Consider the following 20,806-nt stretch of genomic DNA (forward strand, 5'->3'; position numbering starts at 1 on the left):
CTCTGATGAAAAAAAGAGTCAGAACAATATTCATCTTAAGGCCTCAAACACAGATATGGTGGAAAATGATTAAAATTTTTGTCTTAGAATGCTACAGATATCTAGCATGAGAATGAAGTTTTGTGATTTATAAGCAGGAGTTCTTAAAAAAAACCTCTAGAGAGAGGGTCATTTTCTGAAAGTGATAGTCTGCATTAGTCACTTCAGCAGAGATGTTATTTAGGAGGTCTGGAAAACACGCAATACGCTTAGCATATAACAGTCACTCTGGCCTGTTTACTGATACGCACATATACTAATGGCAAAACCTTTAAGATGAATGCCTTCTCTACAGATACTAACACTTACTGATCATTTGTAATTTCATGAAATGAGTGGTAAATGTTGGCACATAACATCAAAAACCTGAACATGCCTTGAAACCTTGAAGCCAAAACACTGAAAGATTTCTCTTCCTCCTACCCCACCCCTCTCACCCATGACAGAACTGGGTATCTCAGAAAAGCTAAATGTACAAAATCAGAATCGTTCATTCTGTGCAAACAGAAACTGATATTTTGAACCACTTATATGGCCATATATTCCAGACAGAATCAGTTGCTGACTGCACAGAAATTGATTGTCCAAGCTCAGCAGACCAGAAGAGCTTCCAGAGGAATAATGATTTGCACTATTTTGTCGTTGTATATATCTAGACTTGGGGGCAGCACTGTGCAGAGCTATGAAGTATAACAAAGTTATTAAAAATTAAAGCGTTTTAAGCTAATTAAAAATACCTTAAGTACGCAGTGAAACTAATTAAGCAACTCAGCTATTCAAAAATCATTCACAAATAAGCTAGTATTCTCAGTTTTAAATAACAGTAACATCTTCCAAAGCAGCACACGTGATACATAACTGATGCACACATATTGTAAAACTTAGCACCAGATGTAAATTAATGTTCCACCTTCCAAATTGAGTTGTAGCTTAAAAAGCAAAAATCTGCCAGCATGAAATTTGAGAACAGCTCATTTGGAGATGAAATATACTTTCCAGGTTGTACCAGAATCCTGGTGGCCTGTAAGAAAAGGGCAGTGATAACTCCCCAGAGCATTTCCTCATCCTCTAAAGACTTGAAATGTTAGAGCAGACTGTATCAAATGTGAAGTTCTTACATGGTAGAGTCATGGAAGGATTCTCCTTAATTTTTTTCAGGTGCTTACTGAATTTTTATAAAATTTGGCAATAAGACATCACAATGAATAACATGATCAAATACAGAAACTTCCCAGAGAGATTTCCACACTGGGAAATGTTGGTGCTGTCCAGAACTCAAATGAAGATCCCACGCAGACCGATACCACAAAGCTCATGCCTCTGAAGAAGGAGCTGGATCAAATGGCCTTCCTGAGTTCCCTTCAAATCTACATTATTCTGCAGTTCTACAATATTCACGAAGTGGACATCAGATTACACAAATTCTATGTTATTCTCTATTTGTTTTGTTTTTTTTTTTTTTTTTTTTTTTTTTTTTTTTTTTTTTCCTGATCATTTCTAGCATACTTACTGATTTTGAACGTGAAATAAATAGTGACCTGATATTTCCAGGTATGTTTAGAGCCTGTTTGGAAAGGTAACCTAAAGTTCATTACTAGCATATGTGAAACAGAGAACTGTTGCTACAATCAGTTTGGAAAAACGTAACTACACAATATGAAATTACTATCAAAAGACTATTAGCAATAATTCATATAAAATATAACATGAAAAAATATTCTCAGCTTCTTATTAGAAAATACAAACTTTATTTCCAAAGAGGCTTTCCTCCTCTTGAGATTACTTATCACAAAATCATAGGAGTTGTTAAGAGACCATTTAGTTCAACCCTCTGGTAAAGCAGGTCGCATGCAGTAGGTTGCACAGGAAAGCATCCAGGTGGGTTTTGATATCTCTAGAGAAGGAGACTCAATTACCTCGCTCACTAGGTTGTTCCAGCGCTCCATCATCCACAAACTAATTTTATTTTTTTTTAATGCTCATAAGGAACTTCCTGTGCTCCAATTCGTCCCTACTGCTCATTGTACCATCACTCGGCATCAACAAAAGAAACCTGGGAGCATTCACATGACCCCCAGCCTTTAGATATCTATATGCATTGGTAAGATGCCCCTCAGTCTTCCCCAGGTTAAGCAGTGATAGGTCTCTCAGCCTTACCTCATAAGGCCCCTAATCATCACTGCAGCCTGGACCCTCTCTGAGTTTCCCATTTTTCTTGATCTGGTGAGTCCAATAAGTGGACACAGTACTCCAGACGTGGCCTCTCTAGGACAGAGCAGATGGGAAGAATCATCTCCTTCAACCTGCTGGTCACATACTTTAATGCATCCCAGAATACCACTGGCCTTCTTGGCCACACTGGCACACTGCTGGGTCATGGTCAACCTGCTGTCCACCAGGACCACCCAGGTCCTTCTCTGCATGTTAGATCCTAACCTGTACTGACGCATGTACTTGCTTTCCCTCAGGTGTAGGATTCCATGCTTGCTCTTGTGGAACCTCAAGAGGTTCCTCTCCACCCAGCTCTCCACTCTGCGCAGGTCTTGATGAACGGCAGCACAGCATTCTAGTATGTCAGCCACTCTTCCCAGCTTTGTATCATCAGTAAACTTGCTGAGGGTGCATTCTTTCTACCCAGGTCACTGATGACGATGCAAAACAAGACTGGACCCCCTACCAAACCCTGAGGAATACTGACAGCTACAGTCTTCCACCTAGATTCCTCTGCTTACATATGCAGATATGTTCAGAGACATATCAGGTTTGAATCAAACTGAAGTGAAAGCAGGATAAAAATGGGGGAAAAGTGGGAAAAATAAGCAATTATGAAAATATAAATCATAACTTTCATGCAAAACAATTGCTCCACAGTTATCAGAATCATTAATGGTTCAACAGACACTAGACAGCTGGTTTTATTGGTTCAGAAAAACAAGTTGTTTAATGATCTTTTTAATTGCTGAACCAAGAGGCAGGCAAAATACCTAGAAATGAAAATATGAAAAACTTCAGTAGATTTTACTTAGCAAAGTTTTATATTTGAGCCCTAGAAAATTAAGTTCTAAAAAAAGTAACAGAATGCTTTGACCTGTTGATTTATTCTGAATGACTATTGGAACTGAATGTAGAGTTAAACTGTATAGATTGTACTATATTTTCAGTTTTAATTAGAGTATCTAAGGACCAATTATTTAAGCTACCTATGAAATGTCAGCAAAATGTCACCTTCATCCTCAAAATAATTAGTAACTCTTTCTAACACACAAGCATACATTAGAGGACTTTACAGAAGCAGACCACCCTTTAATGGTGGCTAGCAATAGCATTTTTAAAGACAAAGGAAATTTTAATTATATACAAAACAGTCTATCTATTTTTAAAAAACATAATTTTGATTTCACCCAATTATCACCAAGAACATCAACTGTGCCTCTGTGAAGAAAACGCTTAACATATATCATCTAAGCTGAGGCACTGCAACCTTCCCTGGTAGCTTTGTGGAAAAGTAAACTAACCAAACAGCCTTTTGCAAGGCAGCTAGAGAGGTCAAAGAATAAGCTTCAGCTGGAAGGGACCTCAAAGATCATCCACTTCTACCTCTTCTGCTGTGGCCAGGGTTGCAAACTGCTAGATAAAGCGCTAGATTGTTCTGCTTAGGGCCTCACCTAGCCTCCAGGGACAGCATGTTCACAGCCTCTGTGGGCAGTATGTTCCAGCACCTCGCCATACTCTCTGCGAAAAATTTTCCCAACATTGAAGTAAATCTCCCCTCCTTTCATTTAAAACCACTTCTCCTTGTCTATCACTATCTACCTGTGTAAAAAGTTGCTTTCCCTTCTGTTTATAATCTTGCTTTAATTATTAGAAGGCCATAATGAGGTCTTCCCAAGTGAAGAAGCCCAGCTACTTTAGACTGTCTTCACAGGCTGGGTGTTCCAGCCCTCTGGTCATCCTCGTAGCCCTTCTCTGGATCCTTCCCAGAAGATTCACATCTTTCCTAAAATGGGAGCCCCAGAACTGGATGCAGTATTCCAGATGGGTCCATGAAGCTCACGACAGAATTCCTGCTTTGCTTAATAGAAGTGTTTCTATACCACCAATTTCTAGCATACCTCCTTCACCTGACTGAACAATGATACCAAGCAAAACAGAACTGATATCAGTAAACACAATTTAAGAAACCAATTCAGATTTGTGAAGGCTTACTGCCAAATCTGGAATTAATACATAGTTTTGGAAAACAAAGGCCCAATGCTAATAACTCCAGTATATTGGGAAAAATATGAGGCAAAACTGGAATTTAATCCTACCAAAAAAATCAGTATGTAAATGCACAGATGTGAATTGTCCCCGATTTCAACACTGTTATTAATCAATAATACTGCTATTAACTTGATGTATAATAATTTTGTTAATTCTTCTGTTTTCACTTTACTAGTTTGAAATCATTAAAATGATGCCAATTTGAGTCTGTAGAGCATTTGCAATGCCAAAAGGGAATACAGTCATAAGACGATCCTTCTCTTCCTTGCTTTCCACTGTTACATCACAGTAATAGAGACCTGAATATGCACACAAGACAACTCTAGCTACTGTCCTGTCTAAATAAATGAACAATCTAAAACAGACCAAAGTAAATTGCCCTGGTTTTACTGCAGTACCTTGTGTTCATGAAAATTAGAAAACCTAAATTGTTTCATATCCTCTTGGAGCTCATCATTCAAAAATACCATGATGATGTATCAGCTGTTGGTCAAAGTCAACATCTGCCAGTCACAATCTTGCTCAACATTCTGGCTATGGAGCTGCTTTCCCTGCTTCCAAGCATTTTCATCCTCCTAGGCCAGATATAGTTTTTAACCTAGAATCTACAGTTTATAGTTCAGCAGGTACATATAAACTTGTTTACTTCCTTGCAAATAATGTCAGAATAAGCAATCAGGGAACCAAGCGAGATTTCATGAAAGTGACTTGAAGCGTCAAGAACATAAATTTTAGAACAGCAGAAAGCTGAACATGTATTAGAGAACAAAACATTAAAAGAATATAAATCTTGCAAAGCAAACTAAAAGTGAAGAAGTTTTTTATTACCATCATCTAAAAGTTACAGTCTGTCAGAGAGGTATTAAAAGCACACACACTTTAATAGCTAGAAGTGCATGTGCATCCACAAACCATTTAATGCTCACACTTTCTCAATGGAACTATAAAGTTTTAGGTAATCAGCAGACAGCTTAACTTCTAAAAAAGTCTGATGTGTAATGTGTCAAACTGACAAATACTACTTAATTATGAATGTAACTTCATTATAAAATTTGAATTAATAAATACAGTTAGAATAATCTCTACTGACGTATGTTCACGAGCGCCATCAAAACAAGGCAATTTAAAAAGTTTAAAGACTGCTGTATGAGCTAATAATACAAAGACAGAGGCAAAGAACCTCGAGCTACAACAAGCTACATTCAGCATGAACAGTTTTACAGTGCAGCTGGCTGAAGGACCAAGCTATACATACAGTGCTCCACACAATGAATTTAGCAGATTAATTCAGATGTAGCACAACTCTGCAACATGTTAATGTAAGATCAAGATTGCTGAGCCTCTATTCCTTCTGGTCTCCGCAATGGTTAATAGCAGATACAAACAAATTACACATGCCACATGCACACACCATCATACCTCTAGAAAGCAGCACATATGCCAAAGAACATAACCTGGAACTGGAACTGATTTTCACTAATCACAAACTTAACAGTCAAAGGTTTGTAATAACTCTATGTACTCTCAGAAGCATTATCACTGACTTCAATAATTAGGGCCTTTTCAACCAGATATGGAAAAAAAAAAAGAGAGAACAGAAAGAAGAAAAAAAAAGAGAAAAGAGGGACAATACATAGCAGGCAAACTCTGTCACTGCTTTTCTGCAAGTTCCCAGAAGGCTATGAAAAGTTGATGATTACACTACATCAGTCCAATCACTATGAAAAAGATTTAAGAAGCCAATAGCAATTCCCGCAGAGAATTACTAATTTCCTCTCAACACACACAGAATCATCCAGAAACTTACAGTGGATACTAATACATGACTCCTGTTCAAACCAAATCTTCTGCTTAAAACGTTCCTTATTGCAGGGATGATTTTGAATGAAATTACAAATCCCCCAGGGGTATGCAATACTGCAGCACTGGAATGAAGGCTTCTTCCTTAAGGAATACTGATAGCTCTTGAACTATTTTTGGCAGTTAAGGAGAAGCACATACATTCTCCTTTTTTCAGAAACAGTACAGTAATTCACCATGTAAAATACTCTGAACAAGCGACTTTCATCAATTCCTTCCAAAGTTCATTCACATTTCTAGTTTTCCCCTTCCTCAGGACAGTTTTTCGCTCAACACTTTTTTCCTTTTTTTTTCCCCCCAGATAATATGCTGACCTTAAGAAACATGCAAGAGTTGCTCTGAAAGTACTGACTCCTATTTTATTACGCTAGCCCATAATGTCAGAGGCAGACGTTGGTGGTATGGCAGTAGAGATTGAAACTTCCCCACCAATACTCCATTATATTTTGTTACTGCATGGCAGATGGCAACAGAGGGGCATCTGACATGGAAGTATGTGTGAAGCAAAGATGCGTCACTGAACGCCTCCTCTTCGTGGAAAAAACTGCACCCTTTCATTGATACTTGATGAATGTTTACAGAGACACAGTGGATGTGAACACCATGAGGTGATGAATGGCGTTTCAGCAGTTGAGAAAGTGCATCACCTTCACTAATACAAAATCTATGAACTTGGCATGAAGGCTTGTCTTTACTGCCAGTGAAAATGCCTAACTAACGGCAGCCACTACATTGAAAAACAGTGTTTCATAAATTAAGTAAAAAATAATGTTCCTGTGCTCTTTATATCTATTGCAGTTTTCATAGAAATATACAGGAGACACTACTTCCAGAGCAAACTATGTATAATTTGATTCCTAGTCTACCAAAATATTACTGCCAGATTAATCTTTCACTTCAGAAATTTCCAGGTATGTTCAGTAGAAAGAAGTTCAGAAGCTTCATTATCTCTTATCTCTTAAATTCTCAGCCAGTAACATCCACCACTCAGGACAAAGCATGATGGGATTTATCTGTCTCTTACCTTAGTATATCTCTGTATCTCTGTGGATTGCCCTTTCTTTGATGCATGCCCATCAGGTAAAGGATTTATAAAAAGAAGAAAATGGAACTAGAACATACCTTTACAGCAAGAAGAACATAGTTCACTCTCACCTGCTATGACCATATGAAATTTGGAACATTTTTCCTTCATTTTAATTTCTGTCTGTGAGCCAAAAACACAAGTCCCAGCTACAAAGCTTAAAAAGCAGCCCAAAGCAAAAATCATTACGCTGAACTTCAGCTGCCCAGGAATCCAACAGCTGCTTACGTCCAAGTCTTACATAAATTAATAGGCACAATTTCTAAAAGATGACTACATTGTCAGTGCTTCTTCTGCTGATAAATAAGAAAGAGGCTAAGGGTATCAACGTTGCATAGACTTACACAGGTCCTGTTTCCATTTACAATCTCAAAATAATGTTGTAGAAGTCTGCAAGTAACTGTGAACAACTCCTGACAGCCCCTTCCTAACACACGGACTCTTACATAATCTTGAGCTAGCAGCAAGATTCATGCAAGATAACTCCTTAATACCTCTGAATGACTTGCCTGTTGCTTTCATCTTCTTAAGATGCAGCAGGTTGAGGACCCCAATAGCACCCTGTCCCTTCAACTTGACTATCTGGTCACGTGCAAGATTACTACCACTCTCCTCCCACTTCTAAAGTGCTTTGAAGCCCTGTCAATGAACCCAGATAGCTCCAGGGGCAATATTTTTTTCCCCCTCTATGACCTAGGTGGACCCCATCAGCAACCATCAAGCCAGGCACTAAGTAAACCACCCCATAGAACATAGATAATGTGTGTTACATTTCTACAGCCTTATAATACAATACCTAAAACTCATCTCATGATGCATCTTTAATCACATACTCACTTCCTGTAAACTTTCTTCAAAATCTGCACAGTCAGAAAGACCCATACAATGGAATAGCATTACAGCAGATGTAATGACAAGGAAACTAACACAACAGAAAGATGTTAGAAACAAAAGTGCTCACCCATCTCTGGAGATCTAGACACACAAAAGAAACTCCACAAGGAAGGCTCTCCAATCAGAGACCTGTTGTGGCAATCAGCCCTTAAATGAGGTCTAAGAGAGAGAAGGAGTCAGACTCTTTGAGTCACACAGCTGAATTGCCTTCACCTGTGCACCCAGGACTGACGGGGTCCTTTCCCCAGGTGCTCAATCAGTGGTTCAGGCCATGTACTCAACAGTTCCTACACATATCTACATAGTTGACTTAGAAAAATTCAGAACTCATAAACTGATAAACTTGCTGATTTCAATTTTAGTGATGTATGGGAACTGTTGATCATGGCCTGAACCTCTGATTGACCACCTGAGGTAAGCAGTGATTCAGCTGCAGGAGCACAGGTGAAGGCAATTCACCTGTGCTACTGGAAGGGGTAGAGCCTGGCTCCACCTCTCCTAGATCCCATTTAAGGGCTGACTGCCGCTGAGGAAGGATATCTTTCTGGAGATTTGCTCCTCATGGAATTTGTTACAAATCTACAACACCAGTGAGCATTTTTCATTTATTATCTTTCTACTGTGATAAGCCTACTTGAACTAATATCTGTACACCTATTGATTGTACAAGTGAGAATCCTAAAAATACTTGTCTCAAATTCTCAGTGTTGATCACACTGTTAAAAGGAGCATGGACTCACAAAATCTGGAAAACAGCGACTGGAATACAGTGCTCTTTCTTCTGTGTCTTTGTTTGTTTGTTTGTTTTAATATGTGCCACAAACAATTTTCACCAGAAGCTAGCATATCTAACTTTTAAAGTAATCACTGAGACCAGAATCTCTGAAGCCTTTTAAATAGTGAAACTAATAATAAATGCTGTGAAATTTTATATTTTTTTTTCCTTTTGGATACATACCTCAGCTACGACAGATATAATAGGAATTCAGAAGTGTTAAATCTCATGCTAATACATGTCTACTCTTACTTACTCTACTACACACAGTGCAAAGGACAACACTCTCCTACAATGATGCACTGATAATTCATTGATAGTGCAGGTGCCTCCCACACTGACAACCGAATTCAACCAGAAATCCTTTAATGAGCACATGCAAAATGTGTAGCAACTTTGCACAGCTGCTCCTTAAACAGCAAAGCTGTGCAGGTTTTTTGATTAGCTTACATGCTACCGAAGAACATGGGCTGGGTTTTCCTACATAACTGTTATATTTTACCATCTTTAAAAAACAACAGGAAAAATAACAGAAAACAAAATAACAAAGCACCACTTCAGACTGTTTAATGTTAGAAAAAGAGAACATACATTTCTGTGTCTCATCTAATTTTTTTAAACATAGATGATGAAACTTTTTTAAACAATGATGGAAAATGATGACTATTCAGTCATAACCGGTGTTTTGGCTTAAAAGCTTGAGCTCCACCTGCTGACAAGTTTTTCCAGATTACAGAGCCAGAGTACCAAGTCTTAGTTTTACCAATGGTTACAGCATAATGCAAAATCATAGAATAACAGAATCATAGAATCAGAAAGCTTGGAAAAGACCTCCAAGACCATCTTGTCCAACCATCCACCTGCTAGCAATATGTCCCATTTCACCATGTACCTTACAACATCTAAACGTATCTTGAACATCTCCAGGGACAGTGACTACATGAACCACAATTACGCTGAAATAGCATAATTGCTGTATTCTACTTAGAAGACAGGTAGTTCTCAGGAAAAAAAAAAAAAAAAAAAAAAAAAAACCCAAACCCAAAAACCTCTAGAATACTGTTCTGTACTGTCACAGTAACTCTTTCTACCATATAAGGATACGGGAAGACATACATTATTGTGGCATACCAATTTTCTAGTCAACACTGATTTTCTCAATGTAATCACCTAAAATGAAATGCAAACCACTGCTGCACATTTCAGTAAGTTATACTTGCACTGCAAAGCTCCAATTATTGTCAATACTTCTATTTCTAATCAGAAGATTAAATAATACTAGAGTTTTCTTGTTATTTTCTGTTTTAATTGTAGACTATTGTCACACGCTTAAAATAGCAAGTGAAATATACGTACACTAAGACAAGTGACAGACAATGCATTCATTGACTAAACACTGATAATCTAGCACAAGCTTCCAGTTAACTTTTGTGACAGTGACATAATCTTTAAAAATGTTGATACTTCATTTTGGTACATCATTTTGGCATAAATACAGCTGCTTTACTAGAAATAACAATCTATTTCATAGTATTTATCTCCTTCCAGTAGACAGTAGAGATGAATCAGAAACATAGGAAGTTTCAAGACAAAATACAGGTTACCTAACTCTATCTACAAAATCACATAAAACAGTGTTTCAGAGCCAGGCTACTTGTGAGAGTCATACAACACTATTACACATTCTAAGAGATGAAAAACAAAACTATTTGAAAACTACTCCCTTTTGATACTGGCTCCATTTATGTGGCAACAAATAAATGCTTTATATAAAGAAGTATGCAATTTTAAACTTAAAATAACCCCAAACATACACAAACCTCAACATGCACTCACAACATAAACCAAACAAAAAATTAGTCATTACTAGGAAAACAATTTTCAAATCACACATTTACAACAAATTTTTCAAGAAGAGCAAATAAGTACAATCAAATGTAGTATCACTCTACATTTAGATTACACAGACTTCAAGACAGCAGACTTCAAACTCTTCAGGGAACTGCTCGGCAGGGTGACGTGGGCTAAAGCCCTGGAGGGAAGAGGGGCCCAAAAAAACTAGTCAGTGTTCAAGGACCATCTCCTCCAAGCCCAGAAGCAGTGCATCCCAAGAAAAAAAGACAGCAGGCAAGAGGCCTCCATGGATCAGTGAGAAGATTGTGAACTTAATTAAGCACAAAAAGAAAGCCTTAGGGAGGGGAAGCAGGAAGGCCAGAGAAGACATGGGCCCAGAAGGAAACTGGAGAACTGGACACAAGGGATACAGAGAAAGCTGAGGTGCCCAATACTTCCTTGCCTCAGACTTCACTACCAAGTGTCCTAGCTGCACCACTCAAGTTACAGAAAGCAAAGGTATGAACCTGGACAAGGAAAATCTGCCTACTGTAAATGAAGATCAGGATCAAGGCCATCTAAAGAACCTGAAGGTGTACAAGAGCATGGGACCTGATGAGATTCATCCATGGGTTCTGAGGGAACTGGCAGATAAAGTTGCCAACCCACTATCCATCAGATTTGAAAGGTCATGGCAGCCTAAAAGGGGAAACATAACCCCCATTTTCAAGAGGAGGAAAAAAAGAAGATCCAGGGAACTACAGGCCAGTCAGTCTAATCTCTGTGCCTAGCAAGATCATGGAGTGGATCCTCCTGAAAGCCCTACTAAGGCACATGGAAAATAAAGATGAGGTGATTGGTGGTAACCAACATGGCTTCAACAGGGGCAAGTCAAGCCTGACATCCTGGTGGCATTCTACAATGGAGTTACAGCATCAGTGGATAAATAATTGGCGTCATCTACCCAGACTTTTGCAAAGTGTACGACACCATTACACATGACATCCTGGTCACCAAACTGGAGAAAAATGGATTTGATGGACAGACCACTCGCTGGATAAGGAATTGGCTGGATGGCTGCACTCAGAGTGTTAGTGGTCAACAGCAGTGATGAATGGCATTCTGCAAGGACCAGTGTTATTTAACATCTGTGTAGGTGACATGGACAGTGGGATCAAGCATACCTCCAGCAAGTTTGCAGACGACAACAAGCTGAGAAGGACATACTAGAGGGAAGAGATGCTATCCAGAGGGATCTAGACAGGCTTGAGACGTGGGTGCATGCTAACCTCATGAAGTACAACAAGGCCATGTGAAAGGTCCTGCATTTTGGTTGAGGCAATCCCAAGCATATGCAGGTTGGGAAAAAAACAGCTTGAGAGAAGCTCTCAGGAGAAGGATTTGTGAATGTCAGCTGATGAAAGAGCCAACATGAGCTGCCAATGAGTGCTTGCAGCCCAATCCAATCCTATCCTGAGCTGCACCAAAAGAAGAGCCAGGCCCAGCAGACTGAGGCAGGTGATCCTGCCCTCAATGCTTGTGAGGCCTCACCTGGAGTTTATAATCCAGCGGAGGGGAATAAACTTTTTACAAGGCTAGATTGAAATACAACAAGGGGGAATGATTTTAAGGTCAAGGAGGGAAGGCATAGACTAAACGTCAGAGGGAAGTTCTTCACAGAGGTGAAGGTGCCCAGTGAGGCTGTGGATGCCCCATCCCTGGAGGTGTTTAAGACCAGGTTAGATGGAACCCTGGGCAACCTGGTCCAGTTACCAAATCTGGAGTTTGGTAGCCCTACCTCTGGCAGGGGAGTTGGAAATCTATGATCCTTGGCGTCCCTTCCAACTCAAGCCATTCTATGATTCTATGATTACTATCTCAACACAACTGCATATAATTAAGAAAGGGAAGTCCAAAATAGTAGACAAGTACGTTTTAAGATTACATAGAATCTTAAAAATTAACACAAGTTTATTGTTATTAGAAAGAGCCATCTAAAATTAAGAGGCCATTTAAAAATAAGCTGCAAGGAATCGGGTGTTAGCAAGTAAGAGTTAAAAGGAATGATTACAGTATGTGAAGTTAATTTCTCAGTGACGTAATGTATGCAGTATTCCAACAGCTTTTATCTGTTAGTTTTCTTTCTACAACTGTGAACATATTGCTTCAACAAAGCCAACAAAATTGTCAATAACTCATACTCATGTTTATTAAACCTATTTAAAGATTTACACTTTTAATTATAAAACAATATAATGAGAAGTTAAGTCTCTAGGGTGCAGGAGGCCAAATTAAGTCTACAGACATAAGAAGAGTAATGTAAATTATTGCAACTTAAAATAAATAAATAAATAGATAGATAGATAGATAGATAGATAGATAGATAGATAGATAGATAGATAAATAAATAGAACCACACAACTGAATTGTTTTTCCAACTAGTCAGTTTCGGAAAATGTAAAGAGAAGTTTATTCACTCCAGTCATCCATTTATGTGTCATGAATTGCTGATCTAAGGAACAATATATGATAGTAAGTATAATTCTGTAAAGCTTACCATAGAAGTGACTGATCTGGCATCTTCTTCATAATTCACTACAGGTGGTGGTTCTTTCCCATCATTCTCTTGCACTTTTTGTTCCAGTAGTTCTTTCTGTGCTGCAAACTTTGCTTCAGAGCATCTTAATTGCTGAACAGTTTGTTTAAGTTCTTCCAGTGCTTGCTTTTGGCTCAGCAAGAGAACAATACTGAAAAGAAAATTAACTTTAAAATGCACATAATTTAAGGTATATTTTTTATTTTATGAAAGCTTAAAAAAAAAAAAGTGTTTTTTTCTTATCTTCTATGAGTGATTTTCACACTGCTCTGCATATTTCTCTGTTTTTCAGCAGCTATTGAAATCACATCCCATAATCTACTTGTGGTCTCACTTATAGCACTATTACACAGTATTTTACCATTAACATACAAGAGAACACAAGAGTATTTTCACATTCCCACTTGTTACCTTTGACCTTACTCCAAATGCAGAGAAACAGCTGCCCTCAACTACTATACATTTTCATTATTGTTTGTATAAACTTACGTTTTGATTAACCTCTGGAGGTTAGACCTGCACAGCAATCTTCTAACCTCAACCATTCTGTGACTCATTTGGACTTATTAAAACATCATTACAGAAGTGCAATGTAGAACGCTGTATGGATTTACTACTGTGTCATTTCATTTTATCAGTTAGTTCTCTTCCAAGTCAGAATTTCAGATTAATATTTAGTTACAGTTATGTTTTCTGTCCACTTCCTTGTTTTCAGTCTATTTACTAATACTTCTTTTTAAAGATATTTTATACCTCCTTTCTTACACTGATCGACTTCAAACCGTTGCCCTATTAAAAAAAGCCTCAGAGAAGACCAAAGCTTCTCATTTCTCAAACAATAGTTGCATCATGAATGGCTCCATCAGCTCTAGAAGCTTCCTGAGAAAAACTGTACATGAAACAGATCTGGAAGAAAAAACCTGTGAGTGGCCTTGCAGCTGCACATAAAAAAATTGTACTTGGCTCTTAATTGTCTCCTGTGCCACAGTCAACAAGGTTCTCACCTTGTTGAAGGTGTCTAGTGGCCTTGAAGGCCACTAGAGAACCATTCTGCGTACATTAAAAAAAAATAGCCCCAGACCATTCAGTTCTCCCAGAAGTGACCCATGTGAATATGAGAAACACATACCTAGCACTGAGACTATCAGGTACAAACTCAGCCTTAGAAGCACGAGACAACACCAACGAAATAACAGAAAGCTGATTTCCTAATAATGAACATGCAGAACATCAATTAAATGAAGGTGGCCATAAAACAGATCTTCACATAAAGGTATGAGAGAACACGCACACTTAACTTCAATAGGTACTCTACAACAGACAATGAAACATTAGCAGAGGACAAGTAAACCATTTAGGACATCCACCTGGAAGCTAGATGGCTATTAACCTCAATAATTGCCAAAAACCAAACATGTCCAACAGCATGAATCATCTATGCTACAACACTAACACACTCAGATCATTCCACTTGAGCCCAGAAGCTTTGTCTAGAAAGAAACACAGAATTCTCATAGTCTGAAAGAGCAGATGGGAAGTTGAGGCACCAGGCCTATCAAGAACAAGGACACTAAAGAAAAATTAAAGTATTCTGTCATTCTGTATGCTCTTGGAGAAAAAAAGAAATTTATAAATTATTCCTGATTACCAAGTCCATTATTCCTACTTCAGAAATGAAGTTGTTTGTTGTACTCATGAACAAGGTTCAAGCAGTTCAGTTGACACCACCCAAAATACCACTGGAAAATCCTGAAAAAAATCGAAAGCAAGCCTCATAATTCTGTATATCCACAGTTTCAGCTCCATCTGACAAAGAATGGGACACAGCCCTGTCTGTTGAAGAAGTTGCTCTGTCATAACTTACACATACAGACACTAAACACTGTGTAGGCAGACATATGCTGACTGCACTACAAGCCAAAGGTCATGGATGGCAAGATTACTCTTTCAGAAACTGATCCTGAGCTAGGTGGTTACTCAAACAAGTTACAAAGTAATAAGAGAGACATCACTGGTGGCAAAAGACAGAAAGTCATATCCCAGGATGCGTGCAAAACTCTCTGCCTGTGTCTTTTAAGAGTGAACCCTTGCAAGATCAAAAGAGGGCAGCAAGTGAGAAAGTGATGCACTTCAAGATGCACTTCAACATGTCCCTTAATGAAAAGCACAACAGGTGAAAAACTCAATTCACTGTGCTGCTGTAATTAGATACAGAGAAACAACACCGAGTGCAGACTGCCACTGAGAAATCAATAAATTGTTCAGATTAGCAGTAATGAAAATTAGTCAGAAAGAAGTGGGGAAACCTGAGGCTCAACAATAACACAGACTCAAGACAGGCACTGTTTGGACTGAAATAATCTCCTCAACAACACAAACATCTGCTACAGATTATTCAAAGGAGCCTGCACACACCAAGAAACAGAGGGAGAGTTCGAACTACTTTCAGAGAGATGTAACTGATAGCAAAGCAATGAAGAAGCATTCCTACAGTAAAGCAGAACAAAATCCATCCAGTTCAAACCGTCTATCCTGTAAGAAAGAAAGGTAGGTCAAGAACTGAATAAATGAAAAACGTGTTATGTGTCCCTTGTCAGTGAAAGAAAATCTGTCTAGTCAGCATGTACACTTACATAAAGTTTTGAATGTGACTGAAATGCATTTGGCAGTACCAACTGATAAAATGCCTTCCAAGAGCTAAGAATGTGTCTACAGCAAATGAAGATCACCTGAGATATTGCATTACAATTTCCTGTAACTGTAAATCAGTATTTATGACCAAGTGCTTAGTAAGACTACAACTGATCACAAAAAGAACTAGGGAGACATCACCACAAAAATAAAGGTTTTACCTGTTACAGTAACTTCACTTAAGATTGGGATGTAAGTATGAAATAGAGGTTAAAGACCCTGCCCTAAAAGTATCATTATAATAAATGTTTTATTTATGACACATAAAACAACCATTAAAATCTCACCTTCATTATTTATTGAGCAGTACCACAGGGCATTGGCTCTATATTCACTATTCTAATGCAAATGCCATGAAGAATGAACTTAACTTGACAACTTCTAAACATTACTGTGTAAGAAAGATTACACAGCTTCCACATAACTGAAAAAGTCTTCCACAAAATCACATGTATACAACAAACTATGTCAAACAAAGAGACAATCTGAATTGACTCTTTTTCTTCATTTGGGCTGAAGTTACAATGCTAAAAAAAGTTCAGTTATTGAGCTACCATCAATATGACAACAAAATTAAATTAATAGAGCTGCTCAGTTTTCTAATTAATTAGAATCTGGAGTCAAGAAGGCTTATTTTAGAAGCTGAAAATTTATTGTTATTTTTAAGTAAGAATACTTTCTCAAAAAAGCAGAACAAGACTGGAGATTATTTCTTATTTAGGAGAATGGCATTATAGACGTTTTCCTTCACATTATTACAATTTTAATTCCACTTACTCTGACTTCTTTTCACACGTCTTAGAAGAGTCTTCTATTTTTTTCTCTAGTTCCAACACAAGTTCCTCTTTGCTCAAAAGTGTTTGCTGTGTTTGAATGAGTTCTTCTATTACTGTTTTTAACCTGCAAGACATGCAATACCAAAATCCATTGTGTAAATATATAGAAACTGTACATATTTGGGAACTTTCATTTATCTAAGAAGCATTAATTTTTAATTTTTAAACAGGTCTATACTAAGCTATGTATGTCTACAAGGTTGCAAAATGATCTATGCCCACAGGCTCTTCTACCAAGAAAACTTCAGCTATGAATCATGATGAGTTCTGTGGATTAAAGCCTTACTAACATACTGCTGATATCTGAGATGCTTCATTAATTAATAACTTTCTGACTGCGTAAGTACTTTTTAAGTAAATACCCAGAATTGATAGCTGGGATAAAATAAGAAAATAATGAAAAACCTCTATAGATAATGAAAGAAGAAACAAGTCCTAAATTATTAATTAATACTACACTTGTTTTAAGAGCAAGCTGCATGCTTCTCTTAACAATTTTTTGGTACCACACAATCTTTGATAACAAAATATGTTCAAATCAAACTATTGTTAAACCAGGAGAAAAACTTCTAAAGAGTGCCTATGTGCATTCATATAAAACATATATGTGTTGATGAGCACCAAAAAGTGGCATACACATCACTATATAAGTAGCTTGCTCCAAAAGTAGTGTCTTCTATTTAATTCCATGGAAAGTACAACATATACAATGAGCACAATAAAACTACTTGATAGAGCAAATTCTTAGCTACAAAATACTATGTGCAACGTAGTCATCACCATCAGCTACATATCTTCACCAGATTAACAAGTGCCTACATGTCACACTCATCAAAACCTGTAACTGCAGGAGCGACTCACTGTTTCACAGCTGCTATGACAGCATCACTGCTGGGAAAACGTCAACCACACAATCTTTTGCTGACCCAAACGATGACAGTCAGACGGTGCTAAAACAGGACTGTAAGATGGGTATTGTAGTACAGCTCAGCCAAGACTGATAATATGCTCCATTATTTTTATTTAAACTAGTATGGGGTTTAGTGTTACCAGGTTGCAAGAGAAAGGTCGTCTTCTTCTCTGGTCTGACTCAGGAAGTTCAAGCCTTCAGCTTAGTCAGAGTCATGATACAGCAGTCCAAAGTTAATGGTTTGTCTGGGTTCCAGAAAATCCAGAAGGATCACCCCTTCTTAACCCAAAAAACAGCACACAGCACTCTACTCATTCAGTGCTGCATCTTGAGCCTTTTCTTTGATGAGGAATTCAAGCCTCCTCATGGACTGTCACTTTGATTCCCGCTTGTAGTGAGGACAACATGTATCATCACTAGTAATCACAAAATTACAGAATTGCAAGGGTTGGAATGGAGATCATCGAGTTCAACCCCCCAGTGAAAGCAGGTTCCCACAAGTAGGTCACACCAACAGGCATCCAGACAGGTCCTGAATATCTCCAAAAAAGGAGACTCCACAACCTCTCTGTTGTGGAAACCTGTTTCAGTGCTTTGTCACTCTCACTGTAATGAAGTTCTTCCGCTTATCTGTGTGAACTTCTTATGCTCAAGTTTTTTGACACTGCTCCTTATCCTACCACAACACACCACTGAAAAAACTCTGGCTTCATCTACTTGCCTCCTGCACTTTAGATACCTATAAACACTGATCAGATTCCCTTTTAGTCTTCTCCACACTGAACAAACCCAGGTCTCCCAGCCTCTCCTAGCACTGGAGATGCTCCAGGCCCTTTATCATCTTTGTCACCTCCCTACTGGAGTCCTTCCAGTAGATCCTTGCCTTCTTTGGACTGGGGAGTTCAATACTGGACACAGTATTTCAGATGTGGCCTCACCAAGATAGACTAGGGGGAGAAGATCACCTCCCTCAATCTGCTGGTCATGTTCTTATTAATGCATCCCAGGATATCATTGACCTTCCTGGCTACAAGGGCATACTACTGGAAATGTAATGATGTATTTCAGGAAAACGATATTGTCTGTCTTGTAACAGCTGAAATTCTCGGCTGGTTTCCCACCTGAAATTGAATCTGGCAAAGGAGGTAAAAGTTAGTAAGAAAGGTTTTTTTAAGTATGTCAACAGTAAAAGGAAGGCTAGGGAAAATGTGGGTGCCCTATTAAATGAGGGGGGTGCTGCAGTAATGGAGGATGCTGAGAAGACGGAGATACTGAACACCACCTTTGTTTCTGTCTTCAATGCAAAGAGTCCTCTCAGGAATCCCAGACCCTGGAGGTAAGTGAGAGAGTCTGGGAATGCAAGGCTCCTCTTCAGTGAGGGCGGAGACGGTCTGAGAGCGTCCTGGCAACATCAGTGTACACCCACGGGCCCCGATGGGATGCATCCATGTGTGAAGAGGGAGCTGGCAAAGGTGACTACTGAACCACACGCTATTATCTTTGAGAGGTCTTGGAGAATGGGAGAGATGCCTGAAGACTGGAGGACAGCCAGTGTCAATGGTGGACAACAGGCTGACTGTAGGACAGCAGTGTGGTGACCAAGAAGGCCAAAGACATCTTGGAGTGCAATTAAAAAGAGCGTGGCCAGCAGGTCAAGGGAGGTTATCCTCCACCTCAACTCCTTCCTGGTCAGGCGTCACCTGGAGTACTGTATCCAGTTCTGGGCTGAGTGATCTTGGTCTGTTCAGCCTTGAGAAAATTAGACTGATAGGAAAACTGATCAATGACAACAAATATTAAAGGTACAGGAGGTAAAGGGGTAAGGCCAGATTCTTTTGTATGGTGATCGGACAAGGGGACGCATCACAAAGTCATGCCACAAACTGAAGCATAAAAAGTTCTGCGCAAATGTGCACAAGAACTTCTTCATGATAAGGGTAACAGAGCACTGGAACAGGCTGCCCATGGAGGTTGTGGAATTTCTTTCTCTGGAGATATCCAAGACCCGCCTGGATGTCTACCTGCGCAACCTGCTGTAGGGAGCCTGCTTTGGCAAGGGGTTGCACTTGGTGATCTCTAGAGGTCCCATCCATCCCCTACAATTCTGTGATTCCATGAACAGCCCAGTAACATCCTGACAAACTGGCACACAGTGTTCTTTCTATTCCTATGTAAGAATTCATGGGATCCACCTGCATAAACTTTGTGATACTCCAACAATGCCATCACTGTTCCCAACACACTGCAGCCAATATATCAGCTCTGCACAGAGTTTCCTGGTCATAATCCACCAGTTTGTATAGATGAACCCATCAACATGCATTTCATGGTGGGAAATCTGCGTATGGCCACCTGGTATGTGGCTTATCTTTCATGTCTCTGTCATCACTGTTGAAACACCACCCCTCAATGCGCTAATATCCATTGTTTGGTCTCCATAAATGCTGAGCAAGCATCAAAGAATGTCACTGGGTGCCATTTTTTCCGTACGGAGAAATTCCATGACAAATCTTTGCTTCATACACAATTCCATGTCAGATGCCATTTTGTCACACCACCCCTCTTCTGCCAGCTGTTGCACAGCAACAAAACATAATGGAATACCAGGGGGAATGTTCAAACCCTATTGCCATACACCCAACATCTATTTGCAATGTCATGGGCCAGTATAATAAAACAGGAGGCATTACTTTCAGAGGAGCATGAATATGCACACACATGTGTAAAGAGTGGAACGAGCAAAACACATACAGTACATACTACTACACAGATATGTTGCCCTAAACCATCCCAGAATGGTGACTATCCTAAGCCATCCCAGAATGGCAAAGGACAACAGAGCAATTTACAGAGACTCCATGATCTATGTCCAGTGTGTCATTTATACCAAAATAGTTTGATCTTAATACTGAACTAGTTTTCCTGCTGTATTTTACACAGCACACAAAAGAATATATACAATATACACAAACGAATATGTTTAAGCATACTCTTTCTTCAGACAGTACTAGAAAATGCAAGACTT

General features: G+C 38.8%; 1 protein-coding gene across 3 annotated transcripts in view; it reads right to left on the reverse strand.

Annotated features, from left to right (window-relative positions):
* FER (FER tyrosine kinase) overlaps window positions 1-20,806 on the reverse strand; it is a gene marked incomplete at both ends in the record, with an annotated part of 141,144 nt that overhangs the window by 92,887 nt on the left and 27,451 nt on the right. For all 3 annotated transcript variants that reach the window (XM_079548141.1, XM_079548139.1, XM_079548140.1), the window contains 2 exons: window positions 13,306-13,495; window positions 16,813-16,935. In XM_079548141.1, the coding sequence (XP_079404267.1) occupies window positions 13,306-13,495; window positions 16,813-16,935 (313 nt within the window). The remainder of the gene's footprint in view (window positions 1-13,305; window positions 13,496-16,812; window positions 16,936-20,806) is intronic.

The sequence above is a fragment of the Tetrao urogallus genome (genome assembly GCF_951394365.1).
Source record: "Tetrao urogallus genome assembly, chromosome: Z".
Taxonomy (NCBI): Eukaryota; Metazoa; Chordata; class Aves; order Galliformes; family Phasianidae; genus Tetrao; species Tetrao urogallus.